At 37.6% G+C, this 18,876-nt stretch overlaps 2 protein-coding genes across 4 annotated transcripts; one reads left to right on the top strand and one right to left on the bottom strand.

The window, feature by feature from the left end:
* Positions 1-7,617: 7,617 nt before the first annotated feature.
* LOC131775877 (syndecan-4-like) lies at positions 7,618-9,353 on the top strand. Its single transcript, XM_059091999.1, has one exon. It carries the CDS (start codon positions 7,770-7,772, stop codon positions 8,484-8,486), a length of 717 nt encoding a protein of 238 aa, XP_058947982.1. The 5' UTR covers positions 7,618-7,769; the 3' UTR covers positions 8,487-9,353.
* Positions 9,354-12,111: 2,758 nt separating this feature from the next.
* Positions 12,112-18,876, bottom strand: LOC131775881 (cholesterol 24-hydroxylase). Of its 3 annotated transcripts, none has more exons than XM_059092002.2 (6): positions 18,811-18,876; positions 18,370-18,559; positions 17,533-18,191; positions 16,451-16,793; positions 15,369-15,441; positions 12,112-14,795 (listed from the first exon to the last, which is right to left on the bottom strand). In XM_059092002.2, the coding sequence occupies exons 3-6, from the start codon at positions 18,127-18,129 to the stop codon at positions 14,294-14,296; spliced, it is 1,515 nt and encodes a 504-aa protein (XP_058947985.2). In that variant the 5' UTR covers positions 18,130-18,191; positions 18,370-18,559; positions 18,811-18,876; the 3' UTR covers positions 12,112-14,293. The 3 variants fall into 3 exon arrangements, with proteins under 3 accessions (XP_058947985.2, XP_058947986.2, XP_058947987.2); XM_059092003.2 differs by having other exon boundaries at positions 18,674-18,811; XM_059092004.2 differs by lacking the exon at positions 18,370-18,559 and having other exon boundaries at positions 18,811-18,874.

Below are 18,876 nucleotides of genomic sequence, written 5' to 3'. Positions count from 1 at the left end.
ACTTTCTTGCGTGGATACCACTATGGTGGATTGTATGAAACGTTGTACACGCCAAGATATTTATTCATCTGAGTAAAAACGCTCATGATGTGCACAACAATTTTTCCTTCAGCACCCAGATTAACATTTAGCAAGGGACTGTAATTTTGTTTTTTGTGATTCAATCCAGTCGGACCCACTGAAAACTAAGATATTTACTAATCAATGTGTAAATGATTATGAGTGCATACCTGCTTACCTTATAAGGCACCTTAGAATAGGCGGATACACCTCTATTTGCTTTGTCATTGGTGCGAGCAACATACCAGACTATACACTGACTTGGCGTTTTTTTTTTCATATAAAAAATAACTCAGAAACAGTAATTTAAAAAACTTTTAATTTTCCTAGTTCTTGTTGAAATAATATTGACCATGCGCACTTCATTTTAAAAAAGGTTTTTACATCTTCGGACCTCTGAATTTAGATAATCTTGAGAGGCCTCCATTTCCTCTATTCTATAGACAGATGACTAACCCTAACCCTAACCCTAACCCTAACCCTAACCCTAACCCTAACCCTAACCCTCAGCAATCTTTCACGCAATTCCTCTATTTAGACGTAATGATTCAATATCTACCCCAGTCCTCTTTCGATTCCCTCCCATCTCCAGTTCCCCGGATTTCCTTCCTCCGTTTGACGTTTACTGAAAAAGGCAAAGTGCCAAACCAAAAATAAATTTAGGCGCCATTCAAAGATGCAATTGACTTCAAACTCCTTTAAACAAAAAAGAAGAAAAACATATAATAATAATAATAATAATAGTGGTTAACTCTTCTCTGTTAAATTACATTATTTGCAATTTAAAATAAATAACAATGACAATATTACGTTCAAAAGAAAATCAGCGGATTACGCAACACAATTAAAAGTAGAAGTGGGACAAACGGATTACCGTAAAATTAACTAATCACTTTGTTCTCTACTTAAAAAAAATACGTGAAAGTCTTACCGTAAAATTAACTAATCACTTTGTTCTCTACTTAAAAAAAATACGTGAAAGTCTTAAAAAAAGTTCCAATTATCCTTGCAGTCTCTAATAAATTACGGTAAATTGCTTAATTGCTCCGACGCGTCTGAGACGCGTTATTTTGGAAAGTGGGATTTCCGGTAGGGACTGTTAATCTAATGGAGTTTCTTGAACGCAGTTCCTTGTGACATTCCTGTTTTCTTATTTTTAGCTAATCTTATCAAGCCTCAGTATTATAAAAAGCTTTAAAACATGATTTCTGGTGGTCGAGATCTCTCCTCTCATTAATCGCAAGCCAACCTATTTTGAGCACATCCCGGAAGGTTTTAACGTAGCATATCTGTTTTTGCCATCCAACATTCCGCATTTATTCTCTAAGTCATAAGCGTTCAAAATATATTTTTTTCCTTTTTCAAATAAATTAACGTCAGAGGCCCTTGACCACAATTTATAAGTTAGCATTGAGAGACCGTGTACCTTTGGTGAACTGCATTATTGTATCGCTGGCAGCGCTCGTTAGCAATATGAAGCGGCCATCTTGCCCTCTCGGGATCGCTCGCTTCGATCACGCGTAAGATTACTAGTTGTGTGGAGCAGCGTGGAATGGACTTACAAAGTTCGTAATTCTTGGACATTGTCGGCGATGGAGACACAAAAAGTGGCAGAAGACGGTCGAAATAAAGGAAACATAAACAACTCTTGTGACTTAATTATGCTACAGACACAGTCGGCTTTCTTCCTCAGCTCTCAAAGTAAACATGTAATTCTTGATTCTTACTAGAGCCAAATCGTTTATTGAACAATGGATATTAGCCTCGTTCCTTTTTGTGTTCAGTATGGACCGAGACGAAGTCGAGGTCTATAAAACCGCTTACAAGAACCTAGCCAATATCAAGCCATCTTGACCTAACGCTTGCACAATTACGCATATACGTCGCACAGGCCTTTAGTTCTTCATAGGTTTTGGACCTTTAGGTTATAATTAGTGGTGAGAAAATAAAGTGATTTGCTTTTTTATGTGTATACGAATCTGCCATCATTGATTCCAGGGGTGGGGTGAAAGATCCAATGTTTTCCTTATGAGCCCTTTTTTCCTTTTTTCCAATTTAATTTTTTTTCAGGGAAACTGAAGAATGAACTGTTATTAAATTGCGGACACAAACTTTTAAAGTTGTGGTAAGTTGAAACATCACAATACAATATAAAGAGAGGTGCCCACTGTCGCATTTTTTTGTGATTAACACCGTTTTACTCAAAAATCTTCCGAAAGGGCTTCGATACGGATGTGATATAAGATGTTTGGCATTTTTCGTGTTCGAGCCATGTAGAGATAAATTACGATTGCTAATGAATGTAAATGAGGTGATTAAATATATTGGTTTGTCTGGGAGAGAAGAATAAAAACACACGGATAAATTTGGTATAAAATTTTGCAGAAACGTTTTTGGCCAAATTTGTTAACAAAAAAAACCAGAATTATAATATTACTAGGTATGAAAATCGAGTCAATACCAAAGTTAGTTAAGGGGAGAATTTTAAACTCTAATGGAAAGGGAGTGGGGGCAGGGCTTGAAAAAGACAAAGCAATACCACCCCTCCTGCGAAAAAAAGAACCCTCTGGGAGGAGGTGTAATTTCCAAAACATAACGAGGATAAAGTGTGTTTCAAGAGATACAAAGACTTTTAAAAATGATAAAATCAAACGCTCTAAAACTATTTTACGTTACCGAGATATATTGTTTAATCAGCCAGAAACAAAATAAATAAAATCGAAACAATGACTTGATTCATAAATGAAAACAAAATATGTGGTTTGCCTCCCCTCCCTCCGCCCCGAGTTGCTGTGCTTTGCATTTAACTACACGCATGTGGCTGACTTAATTCAATGTGAAAATTTGCTGAAAAGTATTTTGTGCAATGGTACGGTTCATTAACAGCAGAAAAACAGCCAAAAGAATGAAAGCCGGTATGCTATTTACACCAGTGCCTCCGGGGAAATAGAGTTTGGTTTTGTAATGCAGTTGTCACAGCTTGAACGGAAATTGGGCGGAACTCAGCGGCGCGTTGAAATTTTCTCGTTTCGTTATCGCTAAACAATTTCCCATTATTTATCCCCTACAAAGCGTGATTTCCTTCCTAGAAGAGCTCTCGACGAAAGGACTGTTCGTCGCGGAAAAATACCTCCAGACGCACAATCTAAGGCGGTTTCGACACAATCACCTCAACGGGTAAGGAATAATTAGATCGGAATTTTTGATATTGCTGAGAGGTTATCATTAGCACGCGATGTTGCGATTTTGCTCTCGTGACGTCATAGGCAATCCCGGTTTACACCCATACGGGCGTACGGAATCTGGAAACGAGACTGTTGTAGAAGCCTTTTTGGCCCACAAGATCGATCATTTGTATTCACAAACAGAATAAAAAGATTTGAGACATTTTCTTCGAGGGGCATCCATTACCTGGGACGATTAGGATGGTCGCCAGGTGCATTCCTTCGTTATTGATTACTGAATGTCAAGCTCGGCATTCACCGTCCTTGTTAATCTCGTTGTGTTTTCCATTTCGAAGGGTTGATTAAGTGTAACCTGACCGTAATAATAACCAGCTTTAGATCTTAAGGTCACTGAGAAAAGAAATTACGATTGTTAACTCGCTTTTTTTGAGGGTCGGGTTCAGTGTAATCTCATAATATAGATTTAATCTTCTGACAGGATGAACATAGAATATTTTTTTTTCATGAAGTATTCATGCATTTTCCGCTTTCCGCTATACCTATAATTCACAGAATGCTGCCGTTTGCTGGAAAGATTAGGAACACTCTTTGAAATAGAAAGTTGATCGTCTATATCAACTCTTAAAATTCGACGATGACATGGACTTAATCTCTGGGGGGGGGGGGGGTACTTGGGTCAATTTTCTCCAAGTATGTGCCGCTGGCCTCTCAAAATTCCTGTCCCATTAGAGACTATTCTTTGGCTAATTATAGAAACCATCATAATCAACCGGAAATCAACTAACGTTGAATTACTTTTAACAATTTTTCTTCCCGTTTCTTTTGCAGTGAAATCGTTTCGCTATTTTCACACAAAATGAATTTCTGAAACACACCCAGGAAAGTGCTTAATCTGGTCAAAGAGAGTGTAATTACCGTTCACGTACCGTTTGCCTTTCATGAAAGGAGAGCTGTAGGCCGGTACAAATACTACTTTCCTTGGAGGGGATGTTTCTATACCGTATCGAAAGCCATCTATAATTGCGACCTGGTGAGGTGTCAAACCCAAGAAAAAATGAAAACATTACGAAAAAGGCGGAAAAGAAACTGATGTCCGTCGTTTTAAAAGGAAAAAAATAACCGAAAAGGCAAATTGAAGAGTGGATGACAATATTTTTAACTCACTCTTGATCGTTTGGGTTGGTTGTCCTGTGCATCGTGAACTGTTGTTTGTTTTCTTTGTAAGACGCGTTAGAGTCTGAAAATAGTCTTGGTGGAATACATGACTAATTAATAGAACCCGGAGCTCATGGGCTCCTGATAGTACATAGGTAAACCAACAAACGGCGTCAAAAATGCATCATCAATAGTTTTCCGTTCGGCTGAAGAAGACCAAGAGTAGTGTAGCGGTCAAAATACCGTTCTGCAGAACGTGCATCTCTCTGTTCCCTCTTCTCTGCACGCGGTAATATTTGAGACGGGTCGGGGAGAGGTTGGCCGGGGGTCTGGCATTAATATAATAGCGGAGCTCGCAGAGCGTAGCCCCATAATTATACAAAATAGTAGCGACCCATCAAGCCGAAAAAATTTGGATGTACGACTGTACGACCGTACAAGTTGCTACTTTTAACATGCGTGGTCAACTGTGCCGCAAAGACTACAAATTAAAATATCTGAACATACAAGTGACTCCATATCTCCATAAATAACAATTAGTCACCTTCAGCGTAAGGGAAATTGCAAGATGCTGATCGTTGAGATCTGTAAACACTAACCGGATATAAGAATGAGTCGGAGAGGAACTATGATGCTGATGGTTACGAAATTCGAACCGACACGTGAGGACTGAGACGCAAAATTGAAGCATTCTAAGCGAAATTTTACAAAATGCGTGACTTTTGTGCCAACGTAAAGGTTTGGGATATGAAACGTTTTTTTTCCTCGCCTCAAAATCTGAAGTACTTCGTTGGCATTTTATACTGACAAAACAATTTTAAGTTAGCATGCATGATGCTTGACACGAACCACTTTTCATAGTTTATTCATTTCGAGTTCCTAATATAGTTTCGTAATAACGCATCTGAAAACCTCACGAAAATTTTATGAGGTGAGCGAGAGAACGTTCTTTCCTTTGACATGTTTTTAAGTTCGACGCCGTATGGCGATGTATTGTGATTTTTTCGGCTGTTTTCGTGCGTGGGGTTTTTTTCTAAAATTTTTATTTGCAAACACTGTCATTATGTAAAAACACAATGATCTTAACGTGAAGAAGCCAACTGTTGTCCTGACGTCAGAATACTTTACCTGCTGTTGTTTGCTTACAATAATTCCGGTATCTCCGGATGTTTTGTAGAATTCTGTGGTGGCATTTCTTCACTTGTTATTGTATTAATGTTGATAATGATAATGAAATACAGTCATATCATGGTTATTTGCCCTTGCCTATTTATTTTCAACAACTAAATTTTGCGAACGTATTTTAAAAATTTAGTAATTTCATTAATCGCAAGCCACTGTAGACGATTTGTGGGCGAATATCGTTCATAATGAAACTTGTAACGTTTTGAGGTCCAGCTGTGTAATTTTCGTAAACGGAAGGCTTAATACATGTAGTTCCCACCGGGCATTTCATTATTATATTTTTAGATAACCTGAGTAGTTTTACTGAGAGCATTTTCTCTCAGATCTGAACTAAATACACGATGTGGCTCTCCACAATTTGCGCACCGCAAATCTCGAATAAAACCACGCGTTATTGCATTGGCAGCTTTATTTAACCAGAAAATAATTTATTTCCACGCTTTCAATCCCACAGCAGCTTCCTCTGTCCTTTCACGAAAATTTAACCACGCGTCCGGGCGCGCACTGCTAGTGTGCTTAACGAGTGGAGAATCGGATTAAAAATTAAGTATGAATTTTAATTTGATTACTGAAATTTCGTTTCTAATTGTTCAAGATTCCCTAGCACCTTGTTTTCGCCGTTGCATAAAGTCGTCAAGCAAGAAAATTTAGCAAAGTTACGTAATTGTAATCATTTTTGGAAGTTTTGAAATGAGCCAAGAAAAAACTACTGGAATGGAACGTGTAACACGAACTTCCTTTGGATGTCGGAAATATCGCGTGAATCATATTTTCCTTTAGAAGAAAAACTAAAAAATAAAACTGCAAAACAAAAACACCCTCAGATAACAATAATTTCTCTCTTGACGCGATAGGTTACTTCTCATACATCCGTTATAGCATTTCAACACATGTCACAGGCCTCTTACCAGAAAAGAGAAGCCCACGCGCGTTACCCACGCAGGCCTGAGCCGTAAGGAACAATAACGCATTGGTCGCGTGATAGAAAGAGCCCATTATGTTAAACCCCGTGGGAGATCGATAATTGTGGTATCTAGTTCCACTGACGAAAGAACTTTGAACCACAAATGAGGATCATGCGCTTATGTAGGGGTGGAAGCGGGCTTAGAAAATAGTGTAATCTTAATAATATAAGACGGATGACATTGTGATAAACATGAGAACAAAAAGGTTTTTGGAACATAAGCTTTTGTCAAGAAGGGGGAGGAGAGTTGCGGAAAAACTAGATCCCTCCCTGAGCGGGCCTTTCTTTCTTTTTTCAGAAGTCATGATCCGAACTCAAAGGTTGACATTTAGAAAGAGCGTGATGACTGAAAAGAAAACAAGATTTATCAATGTACTTCCTGTGTAATTGACATGTATGCGAGTTTCCCTTTGAAGTCAACAAGTTTGATGATGGAACGCGACTTAAATAGAAACCGATCTAAATTTCGCCTGCAAGCAAATCTTCAAATGTTGAATCAGCAATAAAAATATCAAGGAGAGGAAACTTTCAATTGAATGAAAGGAAGATCGACTCAACGGAAAAAATATGCCCACGGTCTACAGGAATTCCGAACAAAAAAAAAACAAAAAGAATTTAAAATAAATGCTTACTGATGTATATCGTGTGATGGATTTGGGTAGAACGATATAATTTTCAGTTTTGTTTAAGTTATTTACAGAATATACGTAATAAGGTATTTCTTCTTCCTATCTCGTTTCGATTTTCCGATTTGTTCCGGAATTTACCGACACGAATTACAAAGTCGACAGCGTGTCGAAATCGGGGGCGTCCCGGCGTGACGTGACGCAACAACGATTCAATATTATATCAAACCATGATTAGGTGGTAAAAGTCTGTTTATTTCCTAATGCGAATTTTTTTCCCGTATATTGGGTATTTGAAGCAATTGTCCTAAACAGGCGTGCATATATTATGCGGCTAGTGGTCGGGAAGCTCCTTTGATTCCAATGATTGGCCTACCCACAAATAGCATATGCCGGACATGACGTCATTTGATTGACGGTTATTCCCTAAAGAATTACGGGTGCGAAAGCTTGAGTGAGCATTTCGACTGGGAATTTAAGCTCTGTGGATTTTACGCCTGTTTTCTATAGTTTTGACGGAATTTTGAAACTCAGGAATTCTCGAGCAACGTGGAAAATCGCAATTGAAAAGGGTGAAGGATATTTTGGACGAACATGAGACCTAAATTGCTTCTTTTGGGTGTTTTTGTTGTTTGTGTGGCCTTCGCAATCGATCGCACAATGGCGGAGTTCGATGATTCGATTGACATCGATGGCGACACAGATTCCTCGGAGAAGAAGGAATCGGAAAGCACTAAAACTGTCAAAATCTTTGACGGCGAAGGGGACGACGACGAGGACGATGATGGGTCTACCACTGTATCAGATGAAAGTGCCAGTGGCAGCGGTGATCCTATAGATGCTATAGTGGATGTTACTGTTGTTTCACCGTCCACCAAACAACCAGACACCACAACCGAACAGACCACAGAAAACCCTAATGTGATAGCAGATAACACTCAAAACCCATCGGAGGACCCACTTGTGGACGAACGTCCCGATGGGCCTAGCGATAATGGTGAAAGCGTGGTCCATGGCGGTGTCTCAGATACGGATGACGACGAACCAAGTGAAGAGGATACCGACGAGGACGAGCAAGATACTCCGAACGCTGAAGCACGAACCAAAGAGAAAGAGGGAAGCGTTCTTAGGGTTCTAACTACTGAAGTTATTGCCGCAGTCGTCGTGGGAGCTGTATGTGCTGTTATTCTGATCGCATTTTTGGTTTATCGCCTCCGGAAGCGAGACGAAGGTAGCTATGCTCTGAGTGATGCCTGCTACAAAGACACATACAAACTTCAAGGCGACACAGGGAAAGAAGCCTTCGTTTGAACGGACAGGAGACAATAGATTTTATAAGCTGAACTTTTTTACGGACACAAGTGAGTTTTTCTAGACGAGGTAACTAGTAGTGTACGTAATACACATAAAATATAGACTATTCGATTGCGAGGAGCACAACCTCGAAGAGCACAACCTCGGAACGACTTCATGTCACAACGCATTACTGCTGTTAATTCGCGTTTCAGAACTATGTTAACTCGCAGAAAAAGGTTAAAATGATACCCTTTTTCGTAACTAGGTTTGTTTTTGTGGTTTTATTTGAAAGCGAAATGAGGTACCACAGATTTATTTTTATAAAATTTGAGGTTATGACAGGTAGCTTTTTCTGACCGTATTGTAGCTTTCGTTCATAAACATTTTTCTGAAGGTTTTTTGTATATGATACTATATGTTGAAATATTTACGATTTTTTAAAACTGTGTTGTTCTTTGGGGCACGATACAACATTTATGAAACGTCTGTATGATACGGGTATACTCATGATAAACTGTATGAATTTTATAACACTAGACAAGTTGCAATTTCATTGCAGAGAGGTTGAATGTTGCCTTCTTCAATGGTAGTATGGTTTAGAAAATCACTGTCTAAGGTAATTTTCTAAAATTAATCGACGGAAGTTGACTCAGAAATCTCCGTTCTAAAGTTGAATGTGGTGTAAAGGAGAGAGAAAGCATTCATTGGGAAGTATTTATCGCGGAAATGTAGCGGATTTTTTACTAAGTTTGAAAGACAGCAGTTGCGCCTTTTGGCGATTGAATGATTCACATGTAAACCTCGTTTTTGAAACTGCACAAGCATGTGAAAAAAGCTGTGAAATTCGGTTCGTTTTTTGTAATAAATAATCCTTAAGAAAAACTTTTCCACTGTTGGTGTGCACAAAGCTGTTTATCTGTATTGTCAAAGGAATGAATCTAATGTGCGAACGGGCGGCATGGCCTCGTCCGAATATTTTGGGGTTTTGAGGACAAAGTGCCTTGTGATGTTTGAAAAAAATTGGCGCAGAAGGCGCTGATACATTTACATGTAACGTTTTAACAGCAAAGAACGGAGAAATCGTCAAAATTGAACGGAATTTGATTTGTGAAGTACAGATGTTGGCCTGTGGTCGCGGACAAGTTATTTAAATTGAACTTGACATCAAATACTCGCTAAATAGTCAAAAAATGCAAAGATCTCTCCCAAACTGTTGACGTCTGCTATCTTGCCTCAAAGGCAGAGAACGCTCTCTTCTCTTGAAAGCGGTAAATTGTTTTTGAGTCCATCGAGCGAAATGTTTTCGTTTGGTACACATTAGTACTGCGCAGTGAGAAATCCTTTGAAACATTGTGTTGTGCCGACAGTCACAGGATAAATTAACCACCATGCTGATAAAGGACTGCCTCCAAATATTTGCAACCTCTGTCGGTCGAAATTATGATGTATGTTTGGTTTTCAGCCAACAGTGTCTCCCATTTGTGAAAGAAAACAACATCAGACGCTTTTGTTCAACAACTCTGACCCTATTTTTCAAGCGGCCGTATAAAAGAAAATTTCCTGTAGGTCTTAAAATTGGAGCTTTATTCTGCTTAGCGTAATCTCCCTCGCTGGAGGTAATATTATTGAAAAAGGACAGGATAAAGTGCAAAGTTTCTCCAAACAAGTTTATATCTCGTCAGAAAAAGCTATGTATCTCTCAAGCGACATGTTACCCGAACCCTAGGCAATCAAAAAATTGCTAGCACAGGGGAAGACAACTTTAGGCGTAAATATTTCAACCTTGAAACTTAATAGCCGTTGAATTGCTTGGTTTATTTGCAAAAGAGTGGAAAACATTCAGCCTAATACAATTGGTGGAGAGAAGTAGCCTCTCGCGCATTACTAAAATAAAGCACTTGGTTTATTGGTTTTTTTTTTCGTACAATATGTTAATTTTATGCACTTTAGCAAACGAAATCGAAAACAGACGCCAAGATTCCCCTTTCAGAATCACGCCATAGAGTGCTGAAGATCATTTTCATGCACAACAGTGAGTTAGTTTTTTCCGTCCCACAGGGAGGTTTGACCACTAAATCAATATTTTCCCAAATTATCATACTTCCACGAACATACACACCTGTGATATTTAAACTAGAAACTTCCATCAGTTTTGATTTTGTGGCAGCCTTACCTTCGATGTCAAATGTGCCAGGGAGATGTCATTTTGTTATATCTGATATTTTTATGCCTTTGTTTAGTAAATATGGAATTATTTTTGGAGTGATGAGCAGATCAATCGAGACTATTAAAAAAAAAAAAAAAGAAAATTACGAGGTGGATAATGCCCCCCACAACTGGGAACCCTAACTCACAGGGTGAAATTTGGCAGAGGTACAATTTCTAGGTAACAAGCTTTATGATGAAGTGCTTAACTATAAATGGCTGAAATTTCAAACTCCTCTCTTATCATTTATTGCCCAGAACAAACCACACAATATGAATGAAAAGCCCATGCATTGTTCCTGATATTAATTAAATGTTAAATATCAGATTGTTCTATATTAATGCGATAAGATGAAACTCACTTCCTCTGTAAGATGATGTTTTTTATGATTGATGAATGAAAGCTGATCACTTTGTTTTGAACAATGTGCAGTCAAGATTAGCTTCAACTTCTGCTTCAGTCTACAAGATTAAGGGAAGTCTAGTTCATTCCACTGAAAACAAAACACTTCTTCACTCACGTAGGCTATTATCGTAAACATGTTGGGCTTTTAATTTAACACCCAAGCTTGTCTTGCTCAATTATTGACTAACAAATGCTATGCCATGCTTTTACCATGAAAACATTTCACAATATTGAGTTCAGTTTAATTAACTTAATAGCCACAAAAAGAGAAAAAAATTGGGATTACAAATTAAGACATTACCTCTAGCAAGTAATACTGAACCTTGAAATGCATTCATTAATAAAGGAAGATTACGTGAGAGGAAGTTTATGTATTAAAGTAGATCATCAGAGATAAATTTGGTAGATTAAAGACACGAAATCTGTGGGGACAGATGCCATACAAATTGAAAAATGAAAGGATTGTACAACATATTATTTTAAAATCATAAAATTCAATGAATTTGAAAAGGAGGCCTTCTTTCTGCTTGAAACTAAAGAAACAAAATTCTTTATTTATACCTAAAAAATTGTTGTCTTGTTTCTTAAAATTTCAACATGTCTGCTGCTTGCAAGACTCTTGCATAGAAGTTCATTGTATGGGCATTGAAAAAATACACGAGTGAAAGAGGGCTGAACAAGAACCAGGGATTCTCTCTCGGTTGCTTCTGCCCCGAGTTTGGGCTGACTTAACACTTAATTTAACCCCCTAACATCAGTGTCCATATTCTCCATGCCAATCACTGTACATTTCCCAAGGTGCTGACAAAGAGAATTTCTCTAATAATCAAGAGCTGCTTTAGTTTGTGATCATTTCCTTTATTCTCATGACCTTAGTGTTTGATTTGAGGGTGATATTGTAAGGAGAAATTAGATGCTTGGCACTGTAAGGGGTTAAAGGGTTAAGCTGTTTTCATTTAATTCAGGTATTTCTTTTTACAAACAATCACATTTAAAATTTGTCGTAATACATACAAAACAAAACCCTGAGATACACTCAGTCACAAGAATGCTGATAAAAGAGGGTAAGTTTCTATAGAAACTGTGGTGTTGCATCGGTGGGAGAGTGTAATAGGGTATTTTAGTATTATAAACTGAGTTGACGACTTAAAACTGACCATCATTAAAGAAATGTTTCAAGCATTAACCCTTCATTAGCCCTGCGCTCTGACAAAGGGCTAACATGTCAGCTTTGTAACTCAAAGGTAACTGATTTCAGCTATCAACTCAGTTCATAATACTAAGTTACAAAAATGTTGACAATTGAAGAGGTGTTTGCAATGAGGGATGAGAGCCCTCCACTCTCTGGGTACAATATATACGCAATAGCCATAATTAGCACATGCTGGTGATGAAAGCTATCCACTTTTTCCTTGAAAAAAACGATTCCCACAAAGATTTCTTATGAATAGTGAGCAAAGGGAATCAATGATTCATAGGCTTTTAGGTCTTGCCTCCATTAATCATGCTTTTTAAAGGGTCAACATTTTGGAATTAACCCTGTAACTCGCAGATCAAATTTATCATCCTCCTTACTGTTAACCATACAACTCTTATAATATTAGTTTAGAGAATTTAACATTGGATCAACTTATTATCCCCAAATTGATATTTTTCTTTATTCACATCACTTATCTAGTTGGTATTGTATTAATATTGTATAGAGAAATTCTGTCTTGGTCACTCACAGGAGTTGAAGGGTTAAGAGTATTTTCATTATGCCGCAACCCTTAAATATGTTCTTAGTAGCCATCAATACTTTAAATGGCCTACCAACTGAAGATAAAATAAGAACACAATTAGTAAACAGAACAAATAAGTGATTAAATATATATATATATATATACAATAATTCTTTTGAAAAAGTTGTCATGCCAAAGTCCATCTATGTATACTTTCAGCATGATTAGTTTTTATTACATCCACTATGAAATCGCAAGTGATCCTTGTAATCTGATTGGATATCATTCATGTGATTTATTCATGAATCACACCATTTCATGCTCTAAATGCATCTCCTTCCTAACCAATGAGACAGCTTTACTGAAAAACAACCACCAATCACATTTCAAGGCTTATTTAAAGAAACTGATCAAATTGCAGGAAAACGAAAGACAAGTTTTGTAACTTTTTACAAATCAGCTCAAAACTGGATCAATAAATTACTAATGTACAGATTGAAAAAACCACTATTTAAGTGACTGAATTTTGCAATTTCAGAATAGATATTTATCAGGTGGTAATTGAAGTTTTAGTTGTGCAATTTTGGTCTGAAATAATACCATGTATTGTGATTTCAAATCAAACCCATGTTGTGCTAAATTGATTTTGAAGTCACGCATATGATTTTTGAACAAATTGCACTCCACTCAGTTCAATTACCATCATTTTTGAGCATCCTTCAATTACCACAAAAGATTACCTAAAATTGGTTTGATTCACTTCTTTAACCCTCAAGATCTGATTGTTAATTCTCCCCTCTTGCTGTTACACATTTCCTATTAAATTGGTTACGTGAATTTGGTGTTTGACCAAGATAACAACTTCTACCTGATAAGTTTGAGTATTCTCATTGCATAATTGCTAAATAATGTATGGACACACTAGGGAGAAGTTACAAGCTAATCACTGCTGCGAGTTAAAGGGTTAAGGCTGAAATTTTACAAAAAAGTGGCTAGAGATCTTGATGATCAAAAGCTTGCAAAAATTTTTTTCTGTTCTACCTTAGTGTATCTCTTGTTGTGCTCAACTGCAGCCATGAACCCTTTAACTTCCAAGATCTGATTAATTTTCCCCTGTAGCTGCTACACATTTCATTGTAAATTAGATGTGAGAACTTGGTGCTAGATCAAGATGGCAGCTTCTACTGATAAGGTTGAATATTCTCATTACGTATTTGCTGAATAATGTATGGATGTTGTGGGGAGAAGTTTTATGTTAATCACTTTTGGGAGTTATAGGATAAACCCTTTCACTTGCATTATCTCAAAAGTAATTGTCTTTCCTTTGTGGGGAAAGTACTTAAATACATTCAACTTTGCAACAAAATTTTGTTCACAATATTCAGTGAGGCTATTTAAACTAAAAGTATTTCGCATCAAAAACCTTGGAGTCCATTTTAAATATTTCAGTGAAGAATCTCAGTTAAGGCCATTCGTCATTACTTAAGAATTCAAAGTGCTGATATCCTTTCCTTGACAGTGCACAGGACTCCATCCTTAGGGAAAATTGTGAGATTGTCATCCCGCTGCACAGTCTGCCCAGGCACCAACTGAAATTTAAACTTTTGAAAAATGCGTGCCATGATAATGGTGGCATTGATAGCTGAGAAAACCTTTCCAATGCAAATTCTTGGACCACAAGAAAATGGAAGGTAAACAAAGTTTGAAGGCTTAACATTGTCTGCAAATCTCTCTGGATGAAAGCTTTCTGGATTGTCCCAGAATTCAGGAAGGTGATGAGAGACAAATATTGAAAAGTGTAAGTTTGCTCCTTTAGGTATTAAATATTGTCCAAATTTCTCAGCTTTTGTAGTGACACGGGCAATACCCCCCACAACTGGATGTTTTCGTAGACTTTCTTTAAGTGTCTGCCCAAGATACTGCATCTTTGCAATGTCAAAAAATTCAACACTCTCTTTTCCTCCTATGACATTGTCCACCTCCTGAAATATCCTGAAAAAAATGTGAGAAGATTAAGCATTTCTATTTATATGATAAACTGATTGATGTATAAATGCATTTTGACTTCTCTCTCCTTATTGGAGAACAGACTACAAGCTGTAGAAAACTATAAGAAAATGTTAATTTTTTATCATGCACTGTATAAAACAAATAGATTCCATATCACTCTGTGTCTGTTCAGTGATATATCACATAGGACTTCAAAAAATGCTATATCAGTGTCACACTTGGCTGCTCCTCATGTGCTACTTTAATGTTCTAATCTTATTACGATCTCATCTGCGATCTATTACTATTACTGAACAGAAGTACCAGATGCACAGCAGAAAGGAATCTAGTTGTTAAATGGACATCATCATCATAGTGCTGTATATATCATGATTTGCTCCAAATGAAAATTAAGACCCTGGGTAACGTCAGGCGACCAACTTCTCCCTAAAATTTCAATGTAATACTGCACTATTCAATAAAAAAAATTTTCACACCCTTTTCAGCAAAAGGAAGGTCAAATTGCAAGAACCTTACTAATTACTCAAGTATCTATTCAGTAGCTGCATCAAAAACCTGTTTTCAATGTCTTCATTCAACAGAGTTTCTAGCAAGGTAAAGCTTAGTTGGTTTGCTGTTGTGTCTTGACCTAAAAACAAAACTAAATTAACAATAATAATAATAATAACAACAATAAATGCTTTATTAAGACAGGGTAGCAAGTAAAAGTGATGGGCTAATAAACTTATGGCCCTGTATAAAGTCATAGAAAAAGAATACAAATTTTAAAATCTGAAACAATTGAGTTAACAGATCCAATATAAGCTCAGTGGAATTTTCTCTTATAGGAGAGGGGGGGTGGGGTGGCTGTATCATCTGTCACAGGGTGAACTCCCATGGGAAAATAATGGGGGCAGTTGTAGTGATATCGTAACAGAGACTTGTTGATACATTGACATGTCTTAACTTCCTTAGGGGTTGTCAAAGCAACAGTCACAGTTACAAATAATACATTCAGTCAAGTGTTTGAATCTAGGAGAATTATTGTATAGTCAGTGATCATTTTGGTGGGAGTAGTTCTGAAAACAAGTGTTTTAGATGACTGACTTTTTGTCAGTTTCAGCATGGGCTCATTAAACTGCGATCCAATTCTTTTACTGGATCAAGAACCCTCTGAAATTTTTCTCACAACACACAAAAACAAGGCTATACACCTCCTGAATCAAGAAGACTCAAGAATATGCAGCTAGAGAAAATTTATTTATTCATTCATTTGCAACATTTAGACAGGCTGGCCCAGTTTACCTTTAAAGTTGGGCTAGATGAGAAACTTTGTAAAAAGGAAACAAGGCCAGACCGTGACACCTGCAGCTACATTCCCTACTTGTTGGGAGAAGTGTGTCGGTTCTTTCACGGCCCCTGCTAACCAGCATTATAGAGGAGATGCAGGAGACGGGACTTATGGTTTATCATCCTTTCCTGAGAGAAGACTACAATTTCTAACCATTTTCAGATGTCACAGCAAAGGCAATACACTCTCCTGTTATTTTAGGACCCTGAGAGTTGGCTTGGTCTGGAGTTTGAAACCTCTTCTTCCTTGCATGACAATCTGGCACAGTTACTACACAAGCTAACAAATTTTTACACAAAATCATTACCTGCTAAGAAAAATGTGAGGAACTCATCCACAAGTTCTTCCATGATAGCATGACTATTCTTTGAATTCACATCAAAAGCCTCCAGGATCATCTGGAGTATATCGTTAGGCCTTTTCTTAGAGTCTTCCATGGCTAGCAGTCGCTGTTCTATACATTCCTTTGCGCATTGACGCAAAACAGATGTTGATTTGGAAATGGTCTTCTGGTACGATTGTTTGTAAAGTGACAAGGACAGTAGAGGCTGGTAATAGCTCTCTGAATAACCTTCCAGACACTTACTAAGATTTCTATGGACTTTGCAGTTGTGATCATCCAAGCAATGCAAATCCAGGCTAAATGCAACCTTAAGGAGCAAAATAAGAATGATTTAATAAATATAACATACCATAAAATTCCAAAAATAAGCCCCTCCATGTATAAGCCTCTCTGAATAGAAGCCCTCCTAATCTGAAAGGCAAAAATATCTCCTATAATAAGTCCCTCGGAATATAAGCCCCTGGGAGCTTGTATTTGGAAATTATCCTTAATTATACAACGCAAACTCCACATAATCCCCATTATCAGGAAGCCTTTTTTAGTCATAAAAGAATGATTCCGTGCACTAAAGCAATGTGGTCAACAGGTGTTGAAGTTTATTGTCTTTTACCCAGTTTGCTCTTCACTTGTGCTTTGAATTCCTTCGGTCTGTAGACAAAGTATTTGCAAGGAAGTTCAATCTCGCCACCCTGAACCAAAACTCCCTCCAGTACTCCTCAAGCGATAAGAGCTTTCATAGTTATCATGGACTCTGAGCCGGAACCACATTACCGTTATTACTGTATTTCTGTTCTAATAAAGTTTATTGCTGTTGTGTTTGAACTTGGCATTTACAGTGTAAATTATTACGAATTTCTAACCAAAACCTTAATATTACCAGTTGCACATTCAAAAATTTTGACACAAATTCCCTCCAATTATAAGCCCAGCCAATTTTGAAATGCAAATTTCTCTCCTATAAGAAGCCCCTCCCTGAATGAGCCCCCACTTCCTTACTTGGCCATAATACCAAACAACTGCTTTACAAAATAATTCCACTACCATACCTTTGCAATGACATCCAAAGTCACTTTTTGGAATTCATCCACCATATTAATGACAGTTTTCCCATCAGCAACTTTTGACAGCTTTGAAATAAGAGCATCTGCGATAGAATTGAACTGTGGGACAAGATCCTTCAAGTAACTGCGATGAAAGGCTGGATTTAATTGGTTTCTCTTTGACTTCCATTTTTGATGATTCAACTGAGTAACCAGCCCAGAGCCAAGAAATCTGTGTCGTCCAAATATATATGCTAAACTGTCGTACGATGATGGTGCCTTTGGAAGGTTTAAAGTTACTAAACCATGCTTTATTAATTCTGGGCCTGATATTACCACAATTGGCCAGAAAAAATACCACCAGACAAATATAGGCCCATACACAAGAGCATGCTCTAGAAACAGTTCAGAAAGAAGCTTTCCTTTTTCTTCAACTTCTGGGAAGTTTCCACGTAAGAAACTCCTCCGTTTAGGTCCAGGAATATGGTCATATTTCCTGTGCTCTTTCCACACAATAAGCACCAGTAAAAGAAGTACAAGAAGCAGTACTATGGAAGCAGTCATCAAAAGTGTTGCTAGCTTATCGAGCAAGAAGGGCGCCATTTAAGATTATGCAGCGACGAGCTTTGCCAATCTTAAGATGTGTGCTCTGGAGTCCGTAGTTTCTATAAAAAAAAGGGTAAAAAAAGGAAAAGATAAATATAATGTGTGAATGAATGAAAACCGCGCTTGGTTAGCTTACGTTGTAAATCGCCGGAATGCCCCGCCGTGCAGGAGGTCAACGGTTCGCCCCAGACTGGATCAACACGTAGACTTTTAGAATAACTGAGAACAATGTGTTACCTTTGCTAAAATATCCATACGAGGTAAGAAAATCTAGTCCTCTCGGACCCCGTCTCCTGCGTCTTCTCTGTACTGGTCAGCAGAGGACGTTAATAACGACCTACGCACTTCGCGGAAAGAGTTGTGAACGTAGCTCCTGATACGATGTTGTGGTCTGGCCTCGACCTTAGGCTGAACTGGGTCAGCCGGGCTTAATATCGCAAATAAATAAATTAAACAATTCATTAAACAAGTCATTATAAACATACCAACGATTACTTATGATTAGCACAAATTTCGACTTAAATTTGTAATCATCGATTACCTCTTTCGAATTTCTCGACTTTCTCCAAACTATCCTTGTTGGCACTCCCAGCGACCTTTATATCTCAAAGGACTGTTTCCCATCTTTTACAGTTATATCATTTATCATTTCTTGCAGAAAAAAAATTGCACACTAACCTCTACAATAAAAGGATGATCAAATTATCGACACGTCACAATGTAACCGCCATCTTGAAAGCTGTG

The sequence above is a fragment of the Pocillopora verrucosa genome, chromosome 5, assembly GCF_036669915.1.
Source record: "Pocillopora verrucosa isolate sample1 chromosome 5, ASM3666991v2, whole genome shotgun sequence".
NCBI classification, from domain to species: Eukaryota; Metazoa; Cnidaria; class Anthozoa; order Scleractinia; family Pocilloporidae; genus Pocillopora; species Pocillopora verrucosa.
The sequence above is the reverse complement of the archived record's forward strand: the minus strand, read 5'-3'. Positions and strand labels throughout refer to the sequence as shown.

Excerpts from the sequence above, each read along its gene's own strand:
- LOC131775877 (XM_059091999.1), top strand. The coding sequence starts at position 7,770 with ATGAGACCTAAATTGCTTCTTTTGGGTGTTTTTGTTGTTTGTGTGGCC.
- LOC131775881 (XM_059092002.2), bottom strand. The coding sequence starts at position 18,129 with ATGGCGCCCTTCTTGCTCGATAAGCTAGCAACACTTTTGATGACTGCT. Across the intron at positions 16,794-17,532 it reads CTTTGGATGTCATTGCAAAG|GTTGCATTTAGCCTGGATTT; the intron begins GTATGGTAGTGG and ends TTGCTCCTTAAG. Across the intron at positions 15,442-16,450 it reads CCTCACATTTTTCTTAGCAG|GTCAAGACACAACAGCAAAC; the intron begins GTAATGATTTTG and ends TTTTGTTTTTAG.